This window comes from Anabas testudineus, chromosome 24 (genome assembly GCF_900324465.2).
Source record: "Anabas testudineus chromosome 24, fAnaTes1.2, whole genome shotgun sequence".
NCBI classification, from domain to species: domain Eukaryota; kingdom Metazoa; phylum Chordata; class Actinopteri; order Anabantiformes; family Anabantidae; genus Anabas; species Anabas testudineus.
This window is the reverse complement of record NC_046632.1, coordinates 3,713,413-3,738,471: the sequence shown is the minus strand read 5'-3', so window position 1 is coordinate 3,738,471 and position 25,059 is coordinate 3,713,413. Positions and strand designations below refer to the sequence as shown.

General features: G+C 41.9%; 1 protein-coding gene across 4 annotated transcripts in view; it reads left to right on the top strand.

Annotated features, from left to right (window-relative positions):
* The window catches only part of disp1 (dispatched homolog 1 (Drosophila)), a 68,045-nt gene that overhangs the window by 38,033 nt on the left and 4,953 nt on the right, over positions 1-25,059 (top strand). For 3 of the 4 annotated variants that reach the window (XM_026341252.1, XM_026341255.1, XM_026341254.1), the window contains exons 4-8: positions 9,463-10,159; positions 21,967-21,996; positions 22,460-22,583; positions 23,437-23,564; positions 24,923-25,017. In XM_026341252.1, coding sequence (XP_026197037.1) covers positions 9,504-10,159; positions 21,967-21,996; positions 22,460-22,583; positions 23,437-23,564; positions 24,923-25,017 — 1,033 coding nt within the window. In that variant the 5' untranslated portion in view covers positions 9,463-9,503. Of the gene's footprint in view, positions 1-4,503; positions 4,740-9,462; positions 10,160-21,966; positions 21,997-22,459; positions 22,584-23,436; positions 23,565-24,922; positions 25,018-25,059 lie in introns of those variants that run through there. The other variant, XM_026341256.1, reaches the window with a different exon arrangement.

Genomic DNA, 25,059 nt, shown 5'->3' with positions numbered 1-25,059 from the left:
ATGATGACCAGCTAAGCCAGTCTCTTATGATTTGAGCCAACCACTAACTTCCTTTCCCCCCCCCCCCCCTACCTCTTGCGTCTGTCATTTTCTTTTATCTCCATGTTGTGTATAAAAGAAAATGATAAGAAACAGGCTGATACGTCATCTGGATACAACATGTCTCTGCACAACCACAACAACATGACTCCCCCACTCACTTGCTCTGCGTCCTCCTTTCAAATCTGAGAGGAGCAAAGTATGAGAAATAATTCAATACATACATCCTCTGTTTGGCACATGTCAGACGTCAACACAGAAACTACAGAGCATACATCATTTTAGTGAGACACAGCACTTCATTTTACTTCCAGCTGTATTACTCTATAAACCTGATCAGCACTATACTTTTTGAGATGAACCACCATGTCTAAAACCAGTTCGAAATCCTGCCAGAACTTTGGGACTTTGACTTTGCTATTATATAAGCGGTCAACAAATTGTATGTCATTGTGCTGTTTTGAAGTGGAGACCTGTCCACAGAAAACAGGCAGCACGGTTTGCAGTCATTGGTGAGACAGGAGGAGTTTGTGCAAACAAAACAAACAGTTAACTTCCTGGCAAGGTAGTGACTAAGACTACAAGTAGTCACTATGTCATCAAAACTTCCAGTACCACCCATTTCATGAGAATGCATGAATGAATTTTGCTTTTGTTCTCTTGACTGTAAATAATTTATTATCAATTATTGAACAGGGGGAGGGAAGGGGAGCATTGTAAGCCCAGGTGCAAACAGGTTATAAAACATGTATTTGTAGCATTGACCCACGTCTCATGATTGTCTTATGGAGCAATTTGCACTATACTTCAGCAGTGGTATACACTGTCGAGATGATTTGCTAATGGCTAACAACATGGCTATGCAAATTTGCATTTCAAACTCAATTCATCTTGCGATTTGCTGCCTGCTAACTCAGTGCGGTGTTAATTTCTAATGGTAAAACCCACGCACAAAAGCAAACAATAGATCCACTAAAGACAAGAAGAGAAGAAATATCTGATCTTCAGGATATTGTATATCATTTGTAGGTGCAGGAGGATGTCTGCAAAAATGTTCTGCACAAAAGCGGGGGTAAATATAAACACACATGGAATGGATGCATTAGGCCGCAACAATCACAAAAAATCTAAGTCCTAAACTTTAATTTTCTTTTTATTTATTTTTTATTAAGTTAGCTCAAAACACAGTCCAGTTGCAATTATGTACAGTACAAATGTTTCTGTTTTTTATGACCTTCTGTCGCTATAGTTCAACGCAGATTAACTCACACTTTAGCTTCCATCTAGTTGTCAGACACCGTGCATTCCTCTTGGGTCCTTTGGGGCAGACGTTAGGGGACTCGGCGCTAATCGGGTGGGAGGTGTCTGTCCTCACTGCCAAGGTGTTGAAAGGTGTAAGGTTTCCCTGGGTTCTGAATCTCAGACCTACAGAAGCCGGGCAGAAATGTTAGCAGTGTTGCAGCTGTACGCTTTTGTTCCTCAGTCTATTATTCATCCAGTCAGTTACAGTCACAAATTTTCCCTTTTTGTTTGTTCATTCAATTATGCACATATAACATACTTGAGCACCACATTTTTTTAACGCCCTCTTTCAGTTTAGATTTTTTTTTTTCTCCTTGTCTCCGTCTCTTTCGTGCTGGCCAGACATTATCACATGCAGGGTTTGCTGCAATGCTCAGAGGGCTTCTAGGATTACCTGACGCCTTCCTGCATATGTGTCGAAGCACATTACGACCAAGCATCTGAAGACTCTGCTATTAGATCACTGTTAATGTGCTTTCAAATCACACAACGAGTTGGATCATGTTTAAACATACAGGACGAAGCCTTTTGTGGAGAGTTTTTTTCTTTCCTTGTTTTCTTTTCTTCTTTTCTTGCAGCTGTTTGAGGTTTTTGTGTCCTTCTATCTATGTTGGCCATAGGGAGAAAACAACTCAACAAATTGCTCTTTGGGCTGCATGTCTGCTCTGTTCACCACATTACTTCACTTAACAAGGGAACGAGTTATTCTAACCTCCAAATTAGTCTTGAGGAGGAGGGGGGGATTCTGAAAGCAAGTTTGAAGACGTCTGCATTCGTATTATTTTTGATATGTCATGCCAAAGCCCTAAATGGTTTGGAAACACATCGTCTGCTTCTATCCTTCTCCCTCTCCTTGTTTAACTGTTCCTCTTTGTTGTATTTTTTTTTTCTCTACCAAACGTGTCACTTTGATGAGTTGTGTGCAATCATCCCAGAGGCCATCAAGCTTTCACCAGGGCCTCCATCCTTCCTGGTACAGTGCAGCCTTTGATGTTATTCCATCTTAAGCTCCGTGCGGGTGGACCTCATTCCTCATTGGCTAAACCCAAACCCCGCTCTTTAATATAAGTTGAACATCACGTATCAAACTAATGTTGGCAGGAAGGAGTCACTGTCCTAAGCTGTCCAGCTGCATGACCGGCATTAGTGGTGTGGTAAGGGGGTTTGTGATGATTCACAGACGGCGTCCTTGCTGCTACACTGACCGGGAGCGTGCTCTGAACACTAACAGCCTGTTATCAAATGTAGACCATGTTTGGCTCTAAAACAACAGCAGAGATGTATAATACAATGTAAGTGACAAAATGCGAGATACAAGTAATTACTTGTCAGACAAACACAATAGTGAACTCTACACAACTCATTGGTACCAGGTTATTATTATTATTATTATTATCAGAGACAACTACAAAGCACTAAATGGCTTGGGTTTTGACTGGCCTCAGGGCCAGCTGTGAATGAGCACAGATGATTACGGCTTGCTATGCTGTGTCCTAATCCTGGTGGACAGCTGAAATTAAAGCCAGGTATGGCCTCGCTGCCTTCCCAGCGTTCCCTGTGATAAACTTTCTCCCCTGCTGAGAAGAATCTCTTGTTTGTGAGAAAGGCAGATTTCCAGAAGAGTGAACCAGAGAGAACATGAAAGATTAAAATGACATATTCTAATAGCATTTGATTTGATTTCTATGCTGTGCCCAGCTCAGACTAACAATGTAGGTATTATTCACTTGGTACTAAATAAAATCAGACATCATATGGTTGCTAGCAGCCTTATACATTTATTTTCATAATCCTTTAAAAAGACACATGACAGAAGTTGTTTTTACTTTAAATTACACAATTTATGAAATAATTAGTAATAGGCATTTGTGAATTTTTACCATGTGTCTGCGTTTATCATGTGTCCTGTGTGTATACAACTTTCAGATATCTAACAAAGAAATATGGAAACTGATCACTGATCCAAATTATTTATGCGCAAATGAAACTGTGAATGGTTGTTAATGGTGGTTCACACGTTTTAAATGAGCTTTGTCTTTAACCTGGACAAGAGGAGTAATTATTATATATACAGTATATTATAGTCTAGAATTAAATATGAAGTTGAGGATGTATTGACTTGGACATTTCCACCCTCTGTAAGGTTTGAATGAGACCAAAGTTACCCAGAGCATTTGTTGCCTTGGGTAGGGAGGGAAAGACGGCACTTAGCAAGTAGTTATTAAAAGAAATCCAGAAGAGCAGCCAACACATCAGAACAGTAATCTATAATTTAAAGTAAACTGATGTGTTAAGGACGGGCGCGGCCCTATTAAAGAATCATGTGGTTCAGTTTCACATAATTAAAGACTGTGTCTGTAAACAGGTGTTTAAAGTCCACTGGGATCATTTCATTGATACAATTAAACATCAATTATTTATATTCTAAATACTATTTTATTAACTATTGTTTAGTAAATAACTGGAGCATAAAATAAATCCTGAGACTTGCTAACTTAGAGTATCCTGCGTTGTCCTGTGAATGAGGAAACAGAAGATTTTCAATTAATATGTTCAGCCAAGAGTTTAAATAAAGAAATAAATATATATTAATAAATAATATTATTAATAAACAGGCATGAAAATAAGATGATTAGGCTGCACTGACTGTCATAGAGAAGAGAATCAGGACCACAATAATACAAATGATTTAAGTTGGGATTTAATCGTCAGAATCCTGACTTTAATGTCAGTGTTTAAGAAAAGAAAAACGATCTTAAATCAGGTTTTTATGGTGGGTGGTTTGTTTTTCCACTCCATGCTAAGCTACATGCTAACCTATCTGTAAGCTGTATGTGTGTCGGCTATGAAACTGTAGATTAAACATTAAGTTAGCTCACATTCACTTCAGCACGTCTATAAATCGGACATTTGGTCAATCTGACTGTCTGTCCGCCTTAGTAGCGTGGTTATCCGGCTGAATGTGAAGTATTCCTGTAACAGTGGGACTGGTACCGGGTGTCGGGCGGCAGTGAGCGGGTTAAAGCTCCCACTGTGACCGTCCTATCGTGCTCCTCGCTGCAGTTCCAGCCCACCGCCTCCTGCCTGCGTCCTCCGGAGAGAGAGCCGTGTGTGTGTGTGTGTGTGTGTGTGTGTGTGTGTGTGTGTGTGTGTTGTTTGTCATCCTGGCAGGACACACTCCCATGATAAACAGCTCGCTCTCCGAGAGACTTGTTGCTGCCTCTTCGGAGTGAACTCCTCCAACAGCTCTTTGCGGATATTTCATCGTGAACCGAGGAGTTCGTGTGTTTCTTTGTGTGTTTGTTCTTCTTATTTTTTCTGGTTTGTCTGAAAGTCAGCGTGCCGCGGATCCCACCGGCGGATAACGAGCTCCTAAACACCGGGAGACACACACCAGGGTAGGATACCGTGAAGCGCCGTGTGCCCGTGTCGATGCTTTAGCTTCGTGCCGTACCGGAGCCGCAGTCCGGCTCCATGCGTCCCCGCTGAGCGTCAGCGTGTCTGCCCGAGATGTGTGTCTGGAGGCGGAACAGACGGATGTCAAAACGAGTCGCTTTTATGAAGCTGAGCTGCTGTTTGCATCAGAACAGGTTTTCAAAGAGTCGCCTCGATGCAACCCGCTGGACACTGTATTAGTGTTGGGGTTAGAAAAGCATTTCTTTCAGCTGATTCTCTCAGACTAACCACTAGCTCGACTTCTCACCACTGTGCCACAGAGAAAACCCAGTGCTAATCCAACTTAATGTGACAGTTACACAGATTTATGTCAGCCCATAAAAAAGCAGCCAAAATCGAGTGGTCATCCAGTCCATCTCTAAATCTCTAAAGCTGATCAGTGGATCAGTTCTTGATTTCAGTGTTTCTGCACTGATGTTGGACAAATGTCATATTTGCTTTACCTTTGCAACTTCTCTAGTAACAATATTAAAATGGGTCATATACTTAGTGCATGTTAAGTAAAATATTAGCACATGTGACAAGTTAATTCATCTTCTTACTGTCACTGTGGTGACATCTGATTTAAGATCGCATTGGATGTGTGGGTTGATGGAATGATTAAAAACGACAGGCTGACTAGCCGTGTTCACCTCATTTACCTTGGGGCTCAGCGCTGTGGCCTTGAGCCAGCACCGTCAGACTGGTACGTTTAACAGCCCAGCTGTGGAAAAAGAAAAGGTGCCCTGAGGAGGTCAGATTTCTCCTGACAACCAGAAGCATGTCAAAGAGTATGCGTCCTAAAACCTTGTCAAGCATGTGCGTACCTTGCAGGGATCCCTTTTTTTTTTTCTTTTTTTTTTTTTTGATGTTATTACTATAAGGAGCAGTGTGGTTATTAATTGTCTCTTGACTGATTCCTGGTAATGAATGCCTATTAGCTTTAATTAAAGGGAGACAGGATGCCTCGCTGTGTGTTGTGTAGCTTCGCCCAAGGTCTCCATCTCCCTCTCACCCCATAATCATAAACTGCACATGAAAGACAGCAGAAGAAGTTCGTCGTCATCACCTGCCTTATTCAAAGCCGCTTGCCGTGGGCGTCATGTTGGTTTTTCTAGTTCTTAGTGATTTAAACGTTAAATGACCTCAGTAGTTGTTCTGACCAGCGACTTGTTGGGGTTTGAGAGGAAGTGACTGGAGCCTCATCCCTCCTGGTGCAAGTAAATGTCCCCGAAGCTGCAGGTTTGGTTGTAAAAATGAGGAGTAAGTGACAGCTGATGTTTAGACAGAGTTTGACCTGCTGGTTATTCAAGGTCTCTTGAAGAATTTTAGTAACTTGTTCCAAAAGATGTCCTTTTCTGAAAGTAATTATCTTAGTCTTGGTTGCTAGTGTTTCTGTGTTCTGGTTCGGTTAATTAGGGTCCTTAAAGAGTGCTTTAAATCTTTTATTCTTTTTTTAATTAAGGTATTTGTTCTACTCATAAATAGATTGAATAGCAGAAGCATTTTTAAACCTTAGCATCAGCTTGGTCCCGCTGTCAGCTTTTATTTTAAAGGGAGACACAAGACCCTGCTTGTGTCCACACAGACTGCCTTAGATGTCTCACCTGCCTGTCAGTGTTCCTCATTGGCACAGACACACACCTGATTGCACACTAAACAATGTAGCACCTAAATCTATTCCAAATAAGCCATATTTTCACACCTAATCTTCAGTATAAACCTTCCTGTTTCCTTGCAGCCTTTTTAAGTCATTACAGGCTCTTGACAGCTGCGCGAGCCAGACTAGTGACTTCATCTGGGTTTCCCTCAGCACTCCGCTATTCTGAGCTCTCTGAGCTCCGGAGTTATTCTTCCCTCTCCTCCGCTTTTTTCTCAACCCCATCCTCCCAGCCAGCCACCCCTGACCTGTCGCGCTCATGTTTCACCGCTCACTCACATTGAGGTGTCACAGACTTCACTGGTCACATACGCCGCATGTCTTTCTCTTAGGATGGGAGGGGGCAGGCTAGTGTGATGTATTGCCTGGTGCTCAAATGCAATCACATACACTTTGTGTATATTTGGAAATTCCTTTAAAATTACAGTTGGTTTAAATTTTCTAGGAGATTTACAAAAAATAGTCAGAGTGACTTTATGTGGCTATAGTGACAGCACAAAAGAATCGTGTTTCGTGACATGTGGGTGCATTATTGAAGCACTACACTAATCAGTTTAGGTTTAGGTCCGCAGCATCTGAAACATTTTCCACGTCATCAGCCTCCAGTGCAGGCTTTTATCTCTCGATAGCATCGCAGATAGGAGATTCTTGGCTCTGTCTTTGTGCATCAAAAGGGAGTTATTCACAACATACCCTGAGCCGAACCCAAATATTTGAAGTTTAAAAGTTCTGCACTGTGGAAATAAAAATGCAGACATATTTACTGCATAGTTAGAATTTCAGACACAGATGTTTTTTCCCGCTAATCAATTTATGTAGTTTCAAATTTCACATTAGACCTGTAAAATATTAGTCACATAATTAAATGATAAGTAAAAATGGTCAGTTTTAGCAGCCAGCTAAAAACACAACTATTCCTGTGTTCCAGCTTTTATATTTTATATCAGCATTGTATTTAATATTTTGGCATTTGGACTCGCTTAGACTGAACAAGGCATTTAAAGCATCACATACCCATTCAGGTAGCCCAGGCCTTCTGCTGTGCACTTTCCAGTATTTTATTAAATGTTGAAAGACTTAATGAATGAACTTAAAATAATCAATTGCAGCCTTACTCATTAATTTCTACTAATGTCAATAATTTAAAGCATCACAATGTGCAAAGTAGAGCATTAGGTGTAATTGTGGGGAACAACCTCAGTATGCTTTTTCTCTGTTCAGTGCTTTCTATTAAGATTGATGTTAACACTGACACGCAGTAGAAAAAGAAGACTGCTGCTCTGCTCAGAAACTCCAGCGCAAGGTGCACATCTGATCACATTCAGCAATGTCGGGGCAGCTACACAGCTTTTGGAAAATTCTTGGGCTCAGAGTAGAACAACAACATCCATCAAACATTTTTTTTTTTTTTTTTTTTTTTACATTTTTTTTTTTTTACATTTTCTTAATTGCAAAACTAGAAAAAAAAGTTTACGTATTTTTTAATTTTTGTTGATTATTATTGAAATCGTTGATGTTCTCACTTTACCTTTAATCTTTACACCTAGAAAAGTACTTCGTCATGGCTCATATTGAGTTTCTTCGCTGTGTGGCTGTAGTTTGGGCTCTGTTCCAGCTACACGGCCCATGTGTAGGCCCACGACCCTTTGTTACCTGTGAAACGCAGATCACACTCTTTTTGAGTTAAAGCATATCAAGACATAAAGTTGCTGTAGAAATGTTTTTTTTTTCCTCCCATGTTTGACTAAGTTAGCCCACAGAATCTCATTTTCACACTGTGGTCTGTGCCGAGTATTTAGTAATTTAAGTCTAAGCATAGGGGCTGCAACTGTAGCATAATGTGAGCCTTCTGTTTTTTCTCACTGCGTTGGAACAGTTATCTTAACCTCCTAATGCAGGAGCGTCTCATGCTTTGTAATCTATATCAACACTGCCAATTCATGCTGGGTCTTTTTTATGCTTCGTAAATCATATAGATCTGAAATGGCCCCTATATGAAGACACTTTTACTGTTGTGGTTCCAGTGTGAAAAAACTGAAAATGTGTGCAGTTCGCCAAATATTTCACTGGTGATTCAATTAATCAGCAGAAAAAACACCTCCCTTTCTCACTTTATTGCGCAGGCATCAACCTTAGCATTTCTGCTCATTGCAGCATCACCTTTGGTGACCTTTTTTATCGCAACTTTGCCAAACACGTCTAATTTTTGTGTTGACAAATTGAAGCCATGTACAGTTCTTCTGGATCATTGATTCCTTTTTCTCAGGCTTCTCTTCCCTCAACTTGGTTTATCAGTAGTTGGTGTTGAGAAATTCTGTGTCCAATCCCAAAGGAATGCTAATTTGTTTCAAGTCAGCAGCTCTGTTGTTGACAACTAACAGACACAGAGCTGGAAAAATGTATCGCATATTATCAAAACTGCAGTGATGGGTTAAAACTAATCACGCATAAGTTTTGCAAATATGCTTAGTCCTTCTCTTTGTCAAATGAAAGATGAAAGATAATACATTCAGAAGGTGGTTGGCGTAGTTTATCATAAAGACTGCAAGCAAGGGGGAAGTGCCTAACCTGCCTCCAGTCTTTCTGCTAAGGTAAGGTTGTAGCTTCATATTTAATGGACAGACAGATCAAAATTGAAAGCAAACAAACATTAAAGTGTTCCTTTAATGTTAAAACCAGGAAGACAGAAAAGTATGAATGACCTGAAAATGTCACGTTGGAACCGTTACTTTTAAACCCAGTTTTCTTTTCCACGACTTTGTAAATCAAAATGTGTAACAAGCACGCAGCAAGTCAAAAGGTTCATTAGTGATCTAATGTAGAAGTCAGTGTGGTGGAAGATGATGGAAAGGAATTTCATTAAATATATTTTTAGACCTGCAGCTCACATTGATTTATGATGACTGCCTAAACTCCCATCCCCTCCTATCATGTCCTGACAACCTCCTTCAATAGACTGTGTTACCATCAGTCGGACAGAACCAAACCTTGTTTCTCTTCTCTTATCTTTTCTTCTTCTCTCCCAGAGGCGTGACAGTGTCCCTGCGCGGCCCGCAGGGAGAGGACCATGGCCCTGAGCGATGCAAATGGAGACCCCGTGGCCATCAGCAACGGAGGGCATCATCCTCTCAGTGCAAATGGAAACGCCATTTCAAACACCAGTACACCAGTCAGAAATGGCCAGGACCCCCTCACAGCTGCCTCCAGTAGTGACTGCCTCACAGCGGACGGAGACGATGATGTTTCAGCTAAGGATGTGACGTCTAAAGTCCAGCTGCGATCACACGCTACCCAGGGAACAAATAGACCGAACCAGAACGGCTCCCTGAGGAACCTTCCCCCATCCTCCACCCCTTCTTCTTCCCCCGCCATCACAGACTCCCAAAGGCTGGCGAAAGGCCACCTTCCGTCCACCCTCACCACCCCCTCGTCATCTTCTCCTCCTCTACAGCCCCTTTGCTGCCAGCACTGTCACTACCACTCCACCCTCTGCTGCCCCTGTGGACAACAGGACTGCCCATTTTTCCAGAATTCAACCACAGGGCCCGGGCCCGGCTCGGTTCCTCACCCTGGGACCACTTCATCCTGCCCGTGCTGTCTCTCTGCCTGCACATACTCTCATTCTCATCCTCCTCAGTCATCCTCCCCTCTCTGTCTCCATCACCACCACCACCAGCGCTGGCAGGAGCACCCCCAGAGCCACACACATGCTCCTGGAATCAGGTATGTGTTTTTTTTGTTTCACCCCCTATATACTTGTTCCAGTATCCCAGCTTGTACAGTATATTTGCTTGGAGCACACATACTGTTGTGAATATACTGTATGTCTCTGTTGTGACACAATATAGATCAATATCTAACATTACCTAAATATGATTTAAATAACATCAAAGAATAATTAATGTATGAGTCTGATTCAGCATATATAGCAAACATTACTACTTCTCATGGTCAGTGTGTAGATTTTGTGGGAAAAAGTGGAGATTCAGTAGCTGGTCCTAACCTGACTGTGAATATTTGGCAGAACAGAAGCAGCCACAGATGTTTCTAAAATCAAAAAGCAAACAACACCTGTGTGGTAATTTGAGAAAATAGTGTCTTTATGTACAAGTAGGGTTGTAACAGTTTGGTACCATACCACTTTCCAAAGCATTTTTACGTCACTGTCTATTTGGAACACAAGTTAATGCTACTGGCTGCATCAGCTGTGCAGCAGCTGGACACCTTTCTATAACTTGCTTTTTCAGGACTCTCCAAACAGCCAACACAAAGGTTATCCACAAGACAAGTGAAGAATTTTTGCTAATACTTTCCTAAAATTAAATGAAATCTTCATGCAAGCGCACACACACATACTGTATGCAGTAAACACACATGTGGTGTCCATGCCTTCTCCAGTTGGATTGTCAGCATTGAACACATTTGTTGGCAAACTCCTCTTTCTTTCCTCAAGTGATCCACATTTAGTGCGTCGGTTCTGTCCTTTTTGCTCCAAAACCACAGGCCCTCCATCGCATTTGAAAGTTGAACCATGTAATGCCTTGCATAACCATTTGCATAATCCTATATTTAACAACTTTGCAGAAGTAATTATTTACTCATGTCAGCTCCTCTTTATGGTAGCAGCAGGTTGTGGGGAATCTGTTTGTTTTTTTTTCTTCCTTCTCGACATGGAAATTTCCTAACTCGAATTAAGTCGGATCTCCCCTCCAAACTTTCAGTAGAAAGGGGTGCAGTGAGTGTTGATAATAGAGGTTTGTGTGGCTGCAGTGTGCACATGTTAAAACCTGGGTGGCCAAAACAAGACTGTTGCAGGCATTTACATGTTTTTACCATCATCTCTGGATGTGTGTTTTTTTCTTTTTTTGTTTTTTTTAACTAACTTTATTCTCAGTTATTCTCTCACTCTATTAACACTTTAATTCTTTCTTCATTTCCCTCTTTCACCCAGCCTATCCCTCCTCCATCTCTCGCGCCACACCAGAATGGAGAGCAGATGTGGTGTGGGATGCATGCGTCTCTAATGTCGAACCACTCTCTTATTTACCAAATAGGTCCCTCTTGTTCAGCGATGACAGGTTTGAATTACTGGCCCTGGGTTTCCTCCAAGACTGCATCCCCAGCTCCCCCCACCCCCTACCCTTCTTTTCCTGTACAGTGGTGTTTTGTGTGCGTGTGTGTCTGTGCGCGTTATGGTGAGATTAGATGTTGGAAACACTATACCTGTCTCAGTTGTGTAGTTTTGCCCTGAACCCAGACGTTAACAAAAAACCTTCAGACCTTGTCTCCCTTTGACTCCAGTCCTCCACATTCCCATGTTCTGAGGGTTGTAGAAGTTTGATGGTAGTTAAATACAACTTACACACACACATAAACATAAACCACGCTGCTATATATTTCTAATACCCTCGATAATTTGAGGCAAAGGAGTCGGACCAGATGGTGTCAGATGTCAGTTTGATCTGCCTTGGCGCTGTGATCTGCCAGATTAGCCGAAGGATTACATCTGTGATCACAGCACACTTAGGTCTTAGACACACACACTCATTCACACACTGATAAGTTGTAACACTAGCTGTTTTGGTGAGACCTTTTTATGTGTGTTTCACAACGGGGTGGGGGGTGGGGGGGTTGTGGACTTTTACGCCCCTGTTCTCAGCTTCACAAAACATTAATCCATTTACCGAGATTACTGTAGCTCATACTTTGCTTCCTAATGTTTCTATTTTGAGAACAATCAAAAGCCTTCAGGTCTTTGTCCATGTATGAAATCAGCCAAATCTTTAGAAAGGACGAGGCACAACTCAGCAGTTTTTGCAGAGTTGCTTAAAAAAAACAGATTCAGCCATCTATCGTATAACTGTCTCCTTTATTTCCCTAGGTCTGTTAAAAGCATTAGCAACATGTCTGTGTTGCCACTGTAAATTTACCTCTCACAGCCGTTTTACTGTACGCTTATTATTTAAGATTGGACGGAAATGCAGTTGTCCTTGGGATGTCAGCTGTTTGGCCCGGGTCAGCTCGGTGTGTGCCAGCAGCTTTAAAGGCTTCAGGTGAAATCCTTTAAGCTACAGCAGTGTTGAAATGGCTGGACCCCATTTCCCCTCGGTTATGGTTGGATATTATAAGAGGTTATACAAGTCAATGTGTGTTAGATTCTGATTACAGCTTGTAATGCAAGCAGATGGGTAGAGCAGTAGATGTTAGATTTTCCCATTAAGCACCCAACACTGGCCACCGAAGGAGAAATTTTGACATCTTAGAGGAAAACTGTTGCTGAGCAGAACCCAAGCATGCAATCCAGAAGTGTTAATCAGGAGTTAAGTATACACTCTTAGACCAGAGCTATAGTTTTAAGGCTCTACTTGGAGATTTAATTGCACGCTTACAATAGGTGCTGTTCAGAACGAGAAAGCATAAGTTTAACACAGATTATGTGTAGGCAACTACGGGGCAACTGAGGTGGACCTAACCTGCTTCTACCTGCTCCGTGGCAACATCTTGCTGTCACTCAACCGTCCGACTGCTCTCCTGGAGTTGGACGTTTTCTAACCTCCTCACTGATGCTTCTCGCAACAGCTCTTGTTTATGGCAACCACAGGTTTGGTTAAGATTCATGTCTTGTAAGATAGCAAGAATTTCTGCATCTCACTCCCCCTGATGCTGTCTCAGGAAAGGTCAGGCTTTATTATGTTGAGCAAGTTGTTTTGTAGGATCTGTAGACAGCCAGGAGTTCGGTTGCTATGACGCATGAGAGAAACTACATGAAAACATGTTGGCTCCAAAGTGCTGAACAGTTCATCATTTGTAATTTAGCAACTTTTTTATCAGTTGGACGGAGGTGGAACATTTTTGGAAGACCAAATGTGTCTGCTCTGTGTTGACTTTCCTAAGCTTGACGCAGTGCACAGCCTTTGCTGTTTTGCCAAAATATCAATCTCCAAATTTGTCTTACTCATATCTCTTTGTGCCTTACCTCCCTTCGTTTGTCTCCCTGCATCTCTTGGGCTCTTTTAAGACAGCTGCAAGCCTCAACCAGCTCTGGTTTGTCTGAAAGTGATCTGTGTGCGCTGTATTTTAGGGTGTCAGCTTGACAAGGCTTTGCGCATTATTAAGAATAACAACTGTTTGCAAGACCTTTGGGGTGGGTGCATTTACTAGCTTCTCAATTGTCTGCACCAAATAAGGCCTTCTGGTGCTTTTTGATGATGTATTTTGTTTCTTGTCAGTACAGCATTTCCACTGTAGGCCTTAGTGAGAGCTGTGGATCAATGTTTATAGTTCATGGGTTCAGAATCTGCAGATAGCTGAATGAGTTTGCCCATTTTTGCACCTTAACGTTTTATTTTCCTTCAGTAACACAAATGAAAAAGCCTATTATGGTGCGACTGTATAATTCAAGACAATCTGCATTACCATATCTTGCTTCAACATAATAGTTTTTTCTTATAGAAGGATGGTACCCCACACTCAATTTACTTTCCACAAAAACACACATATCTTCATGTCGATGTTGGGGCCCCTCAGGCACTGAAAGTTTACTGTGTTGAACAGCATTTTCATGTCATGCATACCTTTACTCTGGCCCAACAGGAGCAGGTCGAAATGAGTGTTTCTTCCCTCCGGGAACCGTTCATCTCCTGCGTTGACACTTAGAAATACTTGTACATGATTATTTTAGGTATTTAGCCTATTTCCCTTCACAGCTAGCTATGAGTGTACTGCGGCTGTAGAATGGGCTTTATTGAGTGTATAGTAGGAAAACGGGTGATTCTTTACTTCTGCTTTTAATGATAAGATCATGTAGAAGTTAAGAAAAAAGTCTAGGGGGAAGCTGGAGTTGGTGTTGGACGAGGCGAGTGGGGAAGAGACGCCGCTGCTGGTTGTAAAATGGTGATATGTGGCCCTGAGGGCCACTTTACATTCACAGTTAATTTGAAAGTAGGGAAACTAGCAGCCTGTTGTCTTCCTTTTTTCTGTTGCAGCCCAGTGTTGTAAAACTACAATGAGGAAACTGTACTTAGAAGAGTGTGTCTGTACGCGTGTGTATTTTGTGACTCCTGGGGTTCTTGGGGTGAAGACTGTGATGGAAGTGGGAGGTTTACTTACATCCTGCATGTTTAATCCCCTCTGTGCCAATGGAGCTACAAGGTTAACTCAGGATAAATGTGTGACACATGCTGACATTTAAATACAAAACCAAGTTACACATACGTGTGTTTTCTGGAAAATAGAAAATAGTAATAGAAAAGCTGTGCATTTAAAAGAAGAAGGTGGTTGCAGATTAAAACCAATTTTTTTTTCTACATGCTCCATGCTGTGTGTTTTCCTCTGTTTTTCTGCTTTGTTGCCATTTTCATGTCTCTCTCTCTCTTTCTCTTTCTCTCTTTCCCTCTCTCCCTCCATCTCTCCTGTGCACCCCTCAGTGTCATGGTATATTGAAGTGACCAAATATGAAGCAAAGCCCATAAATATGGCCATCCCAGATTAAAGACACATGCTTTCTCGTAAAACGAGATCAAAGCCCAACACGAGCAAAGTGTTGTCATAACTTATCATAATCTGGCTGAGCACCTAGCTGGGCCTCAGCTGGATAAGATGGCTTGCTGCTGCTGCTGCTGCTGCTGCTGGCTGAGAAAAATTAACATTGTGTCTGTTAGCTGCCGCTCCAGTGTGCTGCGTTCAGGGACAGCACAGAGTGTGTTCTATGTTTCGAAAGACCCAACCCCAAAAACAAAAATTGACTTCAAAACACATCTCCACCATCGCATTTATGTTAATGTTTGAAGCTAACAGAATCAGGCAACGCCTATTTTGAGATAAACAGCATGTTTCTTATGACGCACTAATTTGTCTGTGCTTCTGTTTCCTCTCCTGCACTTTGTGAACTTTAACTTGGAATTTTCCAGACCACCATTTTCCTCCACCCACAGCACTTTCTAAGGGAGTAAGGAGGATAAGTTTTGACTTGGCTATCATCATTAATATTGCTGACCTTGGGGCCTCAGCTGGGGTCAGGTTTCCTAAAATAATCTTGGTCAAAATAACATCTAATAGCGTCTTTGTTCCATTTCCTCCCTGTAAGATCCAGTAGAAGTCCCTAATGATAAATGGAGCAACTGTCAGCTCCACCAGCTGGCTTTATATTGCTAGACAAACCTGAGATGGAAAAAAAGAGAGGTTAGCAAATAATGAGAGGAGAGGGGGGGCAAATGGATTAATAGAAGAAGGGAGTGCCCGAGAAAATGAAAGAACAAATTGGGACCTTGCAGCTAACGTGTCCTCAGATGTCCCATAGACACAAAAGCAGAGAGGAAAATAGATTGATAGTGTGGTAATAATGGTCAGGAAAGTGGTGCAGGGTGAAAAATGAACCTTTAACCAAAACTAAACAACAACAAAAAAAAAAAAATGTTGACATTGCTTTTTTCTTTCCCCCTTCACCTTTTCTGGTAATGAATGACATCAAAGAAACGGAGTGAAGCTACAGGCTACTGAGTCAACTCTGGATCGTATGTCGGCAGAGGATTAAGGAATGTGTGATAGAGGGAGATTTATGGCGTGACTGATGTGGCTTCGATATATTGTATTTCAAATGAAACAATGACTCTGGCAGCAAAGTTAATGTGATGATTTCTAGCTTTGAAGTAGGTAGTGTTGGATGTACAGTATGGGATTCATTACTATTTTGCTCTTGGAGACAACATATTAACTACAGTCTACAGTCATTTTATTTGTTTGCTATTCTGCCCACTTTAATGTACAGCTAGGATTTATTACTTGCACAAATCCAGGGCTCAGATGTCTTTGCCTAGACATGCATCTTTGTCTTTTAATCACTGGTATGATAGCTAAATGCTTTATCTTGTTTTAATAAGCTGCCCCACCTGTAAGAGGGGAATTCAGTGTCCAAAATAAACAGACTTTGTATTTAGATAGGTGGGGTTCTGTTTTAGGTTGAGCCAATCTTTTCTGTCTAGTTCACGGATTTCTTGTGTTTTTTGTTTTTTCTCAATGACCATGTTTGATCAAACATCCTGTTCAAGTAAGCGTTGCTGAACAGATGTCTGAAGGTCTGTAGGGACAGGAAGCTGGAGGGTTTTTGGTGAAGCAGAATTGGTTCAGTCTCTGGAGTTCCTGTAGGTTAGCCTGCTGCTCTCACTGCTCTCACTGACCACACGTACCCACTTCAAGTTGGCTTGCTTACAACTGCACTCAGGCATGCAGTGAGACTGGCAGGTTCAAGATTTCTGAATTCAGCCAGGCACATCAATCCTCTCTCCACTCCAAATATGGATTAATATTTAGTTTTATATTAGAGGGTTGTACAAACATTATTACATTATTAGATATAAGTGTAGTGACGTTAGTTCTCTATTGGTTTATTCTTGCTGTGGGACTCTTACTTGTGTAAAGACCTGCTCCAGCTGCCTCATAACCCTTGCCTTTTTGTGGCTCTGGGTCTGTGACCTTAAAGTCAAAAATGCAAGATGTGTAGTGTCCGTAATAAAGACGTCACAGTGACTTGACAGCTTGCAACTATTGGCTACAGTTCTCAAATCGCCCTTGTATGCTTGGAATTTGAAGGCGCCTGTATTTCACCTCCAAGAATTCAAGGGAATGGCAGGTGCAGCCAGATAAGGCCACGAGCAACTTCTGATGCAGTCACTCCAAAAACATCCTGTAAACGCAAGTGTATTCACTGCTGCAGATAGCAATAGCTACATTTATTTTGAGATTAGAAAAGCCAGAAAAAAATCTTTTCCTGCATCAGCATGTGGAGGTCCTCATCCTGACAAGTTGTCGCCCATTCTCCACGCACACTCGTCCCTTTGGGTTTCCCTCATATGATGATAATAAGAGGAGGGTGTCCCCAGCTGCCCTCCTTTTAAACTCTGTATTTAAACAGCACAGGCCTGTTCCGGTGTTTATTGGAGGCCTGTTAGAAACATGATGCCCTGTGAATCACACTGTGTTACTGCTGAAGCATCCACAGTAAGTGTCCTGCACTGATCCCAACTTTATATGCCCAACGCTGGCCGTCATAGTTGATCCCTGACAGAATCATTTTAAGATGTCTTTCATATATTTGTATCTGTCTAGAGAAGTACCTGCATATAGGAGAAAATATTGAAAGCATTTGGATACATAAAGTGTCTACTTAATAGTGTTTGTTTAGGCTCTCTTGTTGGACATTTCTCTTATGTCCTGAATTATAGCTACAGTATAAAAGTGTTTATGCTGCTTGGTTTTATTGCCCGTTTACAGAAACACTTCTCTGCTAACCATGCCATGTCTCCAATTCCTTACCGCTCCCTTTTATTAGACTAAACTGTCCCGTGCTGCTTATCTTCTAACCTCTGTGAGCCTATTTAATATTTACCCTCTCATTAATGTCATCCTGCTGTACACAGCGGCCCACGATGAAAGTATTCCTCTTTTGCCTTCTTCAGCCAAGAGTGTACAGGTGTTCTTATCAGACACAGTGCAGTGTTTTTTCTGCCTAACTAGTCTCCTGATGTCATTTGGATGGGGAGCACTGGTAGCCCAGGCCTATTTTACAGCTCAGTCTAGCCTGTAATTGTGTGCAGCGTTCCAGCGAGGCACTAATCAGGGTGAGGCAAACCCAGCAGTATGATGGTTGACACTAATTGCTCTTGCTCCTACTTGAAGGGCTTGTTCATGAAATATTTATCCGCTCGTCTGTTGACAGTTAACCCCTCTCTGAACCTTCAACAACCTTAACTCACACACACACACACACAGGCATGCAAGTTTTTCTTTTTTTGTTTTTGTTTTTTAATTAAAAATTTCTCAAAAAAACAAACAAACAAAAACAAAATATAAATATATGTACTTTTATACGAGTTCACAAGATATAACTAGTAGCATTTACTAATATCTTTACCTTGAGAGCTGTTCCACTGCCTCCATCAGTTTTTTTCAGTGCTTACATTTCTCAATCATAGTGAGACCCACTGGCAAACAAAACCCTTCTGAAATAAGAGTTAACATCACCCATCATCGCCTCCTGATATTGGTTGTGTTTGTGCTTGAGGTGGCAGTCCACATTGACTTCATGTATTCTGTACATCTGATTGGTTGCTGAACCATTTCTCCTCCAACCTGCAAGCTCTCTCCTGTGCTTGTTCTGTTATTATGTCTTTACTGAGAACAACTATAAAAACCTCACAGCGCAAGTGGAAAAAGTATGTGAACCTGCTTCCTGAAGCTGTTTAGCTGCACATTATTCAGGAGGAATTTTAACCCTTCTTCCAGGCAGAACAGCTTTAGCTCTGTCATATTCTTTAGACCTTTCGTGTGTGTGACTCTCTTCAAGTCGTTCCATCACATCTCTTTTAGGTTGAGGTCTGGACTCTGACTTGGCCTCTCCAGAAAGCCGATTTTGTTTTTTTTTCTGAAGCCATTCTGTTGTGTGTTTTGGGTTGTTGTCATGTATCATCACCCAACTCCTACACAGTTTCAGCTGACGTACAGGCATTCTCACATTATCCTGAAGAGTTTGCTATTTGCAAAATGTTGACTTTGTCAGCACTTTTAATACTTTGTGTGTAGAAAACATTTCCAGTCTTTCTACATCTGTATGTGAGCAGGTCTTACCCCTCAACTTCAGTTTAGCCATTTAGAACTGAAGACACATCTGTCTTACCTTGCACATACTAGTTCCTTGAGATTTAAATCTCTTGATCATCCATCTATACATGACTCTCGATTTATGGCCTCCATTTTGGGTCCGTGCATAAATGTTTCACTACACTCCTGTCACTATTGTCAAAATGTTGGTTCTAAGACATAAGCTTACACACACACACACACACACACACACTCTGCTCACACTCCAGCTCTCGCTCTCTCTCAGATCCCCAACTACTCTCTTTTGCTCTCCTCTGTCAGCACAGTGCTGAGTGAGTGGCTGGTGGCCTGTGTTTACCTTATTAATTAGCCTAGTGATCCAGAAACACTCTCCCTCTGGTAAATAGAATAACACTGAAAGGTTACCCAGGGCCAGGGGAAAGAAAATAAGAGCATGCAGGAGCCAAGGAAAGGAAAAGATAAGAGTGGGAAGGCAGAAGGAGAGGGGGATTGAAAGCTGGACAGAGAGAGTTGGTATTTTAAGTTTGCTATAGAACCGTCACGTTTAGCAGTGATCAGAGTCGAGAAGGAAACCTGACGGGGCGGGTTGTCGTCCTGAGAAATTTCTTTCTTTCTTCTGTGATCATCAGTCAGTACTGTTGTTGACCATCAACCACATCACCTTCATTTGTTTAATAATGTGAATACAGTAAGGTATGATGGTATTGTATCGTTGCGTTCTTACTCAGTCATAGTCCTAGGACCAGAGATGGATTTCTACCTTGCCATATCTTTAATTCATCACCTAAAACTGATACGAAAAGGTCACCTGAGTTTTATGAAACCAGGATAAATTATTGGTGTCGTCTTGACAGATTCTTGATCTAGCTCATCTTTATCGTTTGAAATTCTGGGGCCAAATGGCTGGCTCAGGTATGCTTCACGTCCTTCCAATTGGCTGAGAAGAATTCAGAATGCAGAGCTAAATTCAAAGCAAACGTTTAGTAGACAAATAGACATGCCTGAAAGCCCTTTTATGAATCCATTCCAACTATGTCCAATAACTCTGCTCCTCCATTTTGGGCCATATCTCTGTCCTGAGGTCTGCAGTTCAAGGCCATACATGGAAAGCCGAGACACAGAGCACAGTGAAAAGAATTACATTAGCAGTAGAGAGTTTTCCCTCTGTGACTAGTTCAAAGAAGGGCGAGGGAAATGTGGTTTTCATTAGGCATTGTTGGTTTCATCCAGGTTAAAGGTCACTTTAGTTGAAGTTGAAGAGAGAGTTCACCTCACAGAAGAACTCATTATTTGTGAGCATGGACACGTCTCAGTGGTAATCTGTAATGTCAGTAAGGAAAACCTTTATATGAATCACATATGTATTTCCAGAGGAAATAAAACTGATGTCACCATTGTGTGTGTGTGAGTGTGTGTGTGTGTGTGTGTGTGTGTGTGTGTGTGTGTGTGTATATGTGTGTGTAAGTGTGTGTGTGTGTGTGTGTGTGTGTGTGTGTAATTGTGTGTGTGTGTGTGTGTGTGTGTGTGTAATTGTGTTTTTGGACTGTGCTCTAAACCTTTGCCATGTTTTGCTGTCATATTAATGTGTCCAGTGAACCAGTGAAAGGGGAGATTTACTGCCTGCCCACAACATAAAACCTTTTGCCAATAGCTATAGTTCATTAGTGCTTCCCATTACCACTTATTTCAACACTGCAGATTTTATTCTAATGACTAAAATGCAACCTTTTTGACTTATCTGGACAGATTGATTAAATCACGGTGCAAGTATCCAGAGTGCTAATGACCTGATTGGCTGTGACAGAACAGAGCAACCTCAGAACTCACTTCCATTTTTGATGCTTGGATAAATGATTTTAATGTAATTTTAGATTTCAGATGTAGCTGTAATACCAGAACAATTATCTGACAGATTCAGAAGGTTAAAATGGCCTCACAAGGATGTGAAGACGCTAATCTGTTGTCTAACTAGTCAGCTTTAAAACCGAGCATCACGGTGATGAGTGTCCTTAAACGATGGTCTGTAGCTGGATAAGGAAAAGCAGGTGTAACTGTAGCAGACTGCTTTGAGATTGGAATGCAGTCGGGTCAGCCAAACCACATTTTCAGGTGGTCAGTGCAGGAATCCAATTTAATCCCATGTGTAAGTGGAAAAATAGGTGTAAATGACAGTATTTCACAATGTGGAGCTGAAAGGCCTTTGACTGATAAGAGGACATCACAGGATCTGATGGCTCCCCTCCCTCTAGATTTCTCTACATACACTACTTTCTTTTTCCATGTGACCACTTTGGTCCGTACCGTTTGTCTCCTGCTGCCCTGCTGCGATCACGCTGCCAGATCCAAGCTGCTTACTTCCTCTTCTTCCTTCCCACTCTCCAGGAGGAGCTGACGAGAAGTGCAGAAAGATCCTGAGCAGCTGAAGGCTTTGTGTGACTTGATTAAACAGTTTTTTTGTGAGGTTTTAATGCAGCTTTGCAGGTGTAGATTCAGAGTAGAATGAAAAATGCGCCTGAACTATTAACAGTAGAGTTGGGGGCTTTATTGTGGTTCAAGAGGTGACATCCTCTTCAGGTTTGGTTTGGGACTAATCAGAAATCCTTCAGAATCACTTTGGTTCAGGCAGGAATGTTCAGGTCTGTGCCGGTCTGTGTCTCTGATTGTCACATATGAAAACATTTTGAAAACCTTGTGTGATAGGTGGTATGATCAAGTGGTTTCGACAGCAGTCTGTTGTTATGTTTTCAGTGGTTCAGTAACCAAGGTGTGTGCATCTGGTGGAAACAGAACAAAACAGCTCATCATGATGAAAAGATGTCCACTCTTGCCGACGTCTCTGCAAATCTGTTTTCCATTTTCTGTTACTTTGACTTGAAAATATAAACCTGATTTATCTCCCTCTTTCTGTTTTTCAGCCCTGCTCGGCCCTTTCGATTCCCCAAAAGGTAAGACCTGCCATAAACTGTTTCTCCGCTGTTCTGGATTGCAAAGGCCTCTCCTCCTTCACCTCACTTTATTCCTGTCATCCATCTATCTCTGCTCCTGTGGAGCCATCATTCCTCGGTAGTGAGTCATGAGAGTAATCGATGGGAATTGTGTGTCTCTCTCTGTAGCTGGCCTCTGTTAACCAGCAGCTTGGACCTCATCATTGCTCTGTTACACACTGCTGTCTCTATCCAGGAGACTGTTTAATAGAGGATTAGTTTTTCAATAGAGGTTTGGATTTGCAAAATCGCCAGGTTGGATTTTGAGATGCAGGCTCTCCGTACTGAAGACATGAGATTGCTAATTATTTGTTAAAAAAGCAGATTAGGCTGCATGCGATGTTTTATTTGTTTCATTTTTCTGCTTTTGTGTTTCCTGGCTTGTTTCCAGTGCATTCACTAACTTTTAGTCTCCTCATTACAGCTATGCTGAGCTGATTGCTGATTGGCCCGTAGTGGTACTGGGAGCATGCACAGTACTCATCGTGGTGTGTGCCCTAGTCGGCATCCTGGTGCCTGACCTGCCTGATTTCTCTGACCCACTGCTGGTGAGTACAGGCCCATGGTGTGCTGCAGCAATACAACACTTCCAAATAAACAGCCTGATCCCAGATCTGAACTAGATGATAAACTGACTTAAGGAGATAAGCATTTTAAAAAGTACCAGTACTCTTGTGGGTATTAAAGCTACAAAATGCACGTTTTGGAATTGAAGCTAGTGCTAGTGCTAGTGATGGACCTCCCTCCAGCTCCATTGCTCTCCACCTAGCCCTTCATGTACACTGTCTCAGCTACTGCAGGACTCGAGAGCTTCTAAGCTTCTGAGTCAGACATTGTGACATGTTATGGCATCTTAACACTAGCTTGATGCCTTGTGTGCAAGAGTAGCTGTAAACCTGAAGTGCGGTCACATGTTGGTTAACAGCCGTGAACTGACTTTTGCCATCTCTGAGTGGAAGGGCAAGGCTCACATACCTGTTCAGTGAGTCGGGAGCAGAGAAGCCTTTCACAGCTTCTCCACACCAAGATGTTGTGAAACGTATTTTAACTAAAAAAGAAAATGTAGTATAGTTTTAAATAACAATATCAGTTCCATTTGGTTTTCCCAGGACACAGATTAGACGTGTTGACAATCCAGCACACTCTGAAAGTGATTCAGCTGCAGATAGATTTGATGGCCTCTGTGGTGCTCTCCTGTTACCTCATAACTGGGGAAACAAGCCAACCTGAACAGTGCGATGTTGCAATACAACTTATGAGAAGTTGAATCAATAGCAACTATATAAACACTAGAATGGTCAGTTTGGGTCATTTATGCTAAAGTTAGATCTTGAACATGTGTTGTAAAAACAGCGACTTTCCTTCACAGACGTAACTCCTGTGCCTTTTCTCTTTCTGAAGGGTTTTGAGCCACGGGGAACAGCCATTGGCCAGAGACTGGTTACATGGAACAACATGGTGAAGAACACGGGCTACAAAGCAACACTGGCCAACTACCCCTTCAAATACGCTGACGAGCAGGCCAAAAAGTAACTCCACCCACATCTCAAACACCAAATAAGTTTGACCAAGTTTTTGTTTGTTCAAATCTGACTTTATTTAAAGTGAGTCTCTCATTGCCAAGTCAGAATTCCACCTCTCTTCTGGAAGACTGTAGGATGAGGGTGGGCGACACAGGTAGCGGGGGGCGGGGTCAAAAGTGCTGTTGACAGACATGCTGAAAGGTCTGAACCCCCCCATGAAAGAAGGAGAATTATCCATAGACAAGGTCATCTTCTGTCTGCCGTCCATCAGACTCTGTGTCTAATTGCTGCTGATATCAGAGACTCCTTATCTATAAGGAGAATTAATGCACTTTTCTAGCTAATAATTAAGATATTTGGTTTGACAATGAAGTCATACCAATTCTCTTTAAGCAACCCTAACATTTCAGTGAGGTCACACTCTTCTGAATCAGATATTGTATAATGTATTCATGTAATTATGGTAAAAGAAATCTAAAAATGGCAGCTCCCCTGCACTGATTAAAAAGCAAATTCTTTCAGCTGCAGCCTGTATCTTCATCTCTGTCTCCTGCTGACTCTGTGGCTGTCTTTGCCTTCCTTTTCTGTCTCGCTCCATACGTCTGTCTGCAGATGTAATTGTGTACCTACGCATGTGGACGCGGTGCATGAGAGGCCTCTGCTGCTGTCAGCAAGCTCCCCTGCCTCATCCCCTCTGTCTGTCAGCTCCTCAGTCTCTCTCAGACAGCCACCTGATTACTCTGCCTTCCTGCTTCTAGCTTAGGATGTGGCCACAGAAAAAAAACACATACACACAGAAGCCTTTCATGGCTGCAGTATGATTCCAGCTAGAACACATAAACACACACAATACACAAATACATACACACACTCCAAAGACTTGTCTGCACATTGCCCTGTCAGGCCTCAATGCTCAATCAGAGGCTCTATTATGATTATTATAATAACGCCGGTGCTCCAGAGCTGCAGTGAATCAGTCATCTGATTTCGGAGGAACGGCAATTTATGCTACTTATTTCACTACTGAGCTTGAAATTTGCTTCCTTCACGTTGCATCACGCTCACTTTGCATCTTTGGACACAGCAGTGTCTCTGTTCACCGCCACATGATTTGGGATTGTACCCCCTTTATAGAATGTGTTTTCATCTCAAACCTTTTTTTTACGTGTACAGTTTGTGACCCATAATGTAAAGCTTAAGGAGTGAAATAAAACATAAAACTAATAATAAGAGTGATTTGTCAGTACTCACTACGTCACTTAGGACTCACTAGTTAGTAATATTAACCAGCAAACTCAAATTCATTCTCATTATTTGTCCATCAATTATCCTAAAAGTTATTTCTATTGTTTTTTTTTTTTTAGTCACCAAGAGACCAGGTGGCCTGAAGACCACTTGGGGAGGGACAAACGGCAAGCAGAGTGGGACTTCAGCAAAGAGTTCTTCTGTGATGTGCCAGGTAAGATTTTGCATGATACCAATCCTAACTCGTGAGTAGACC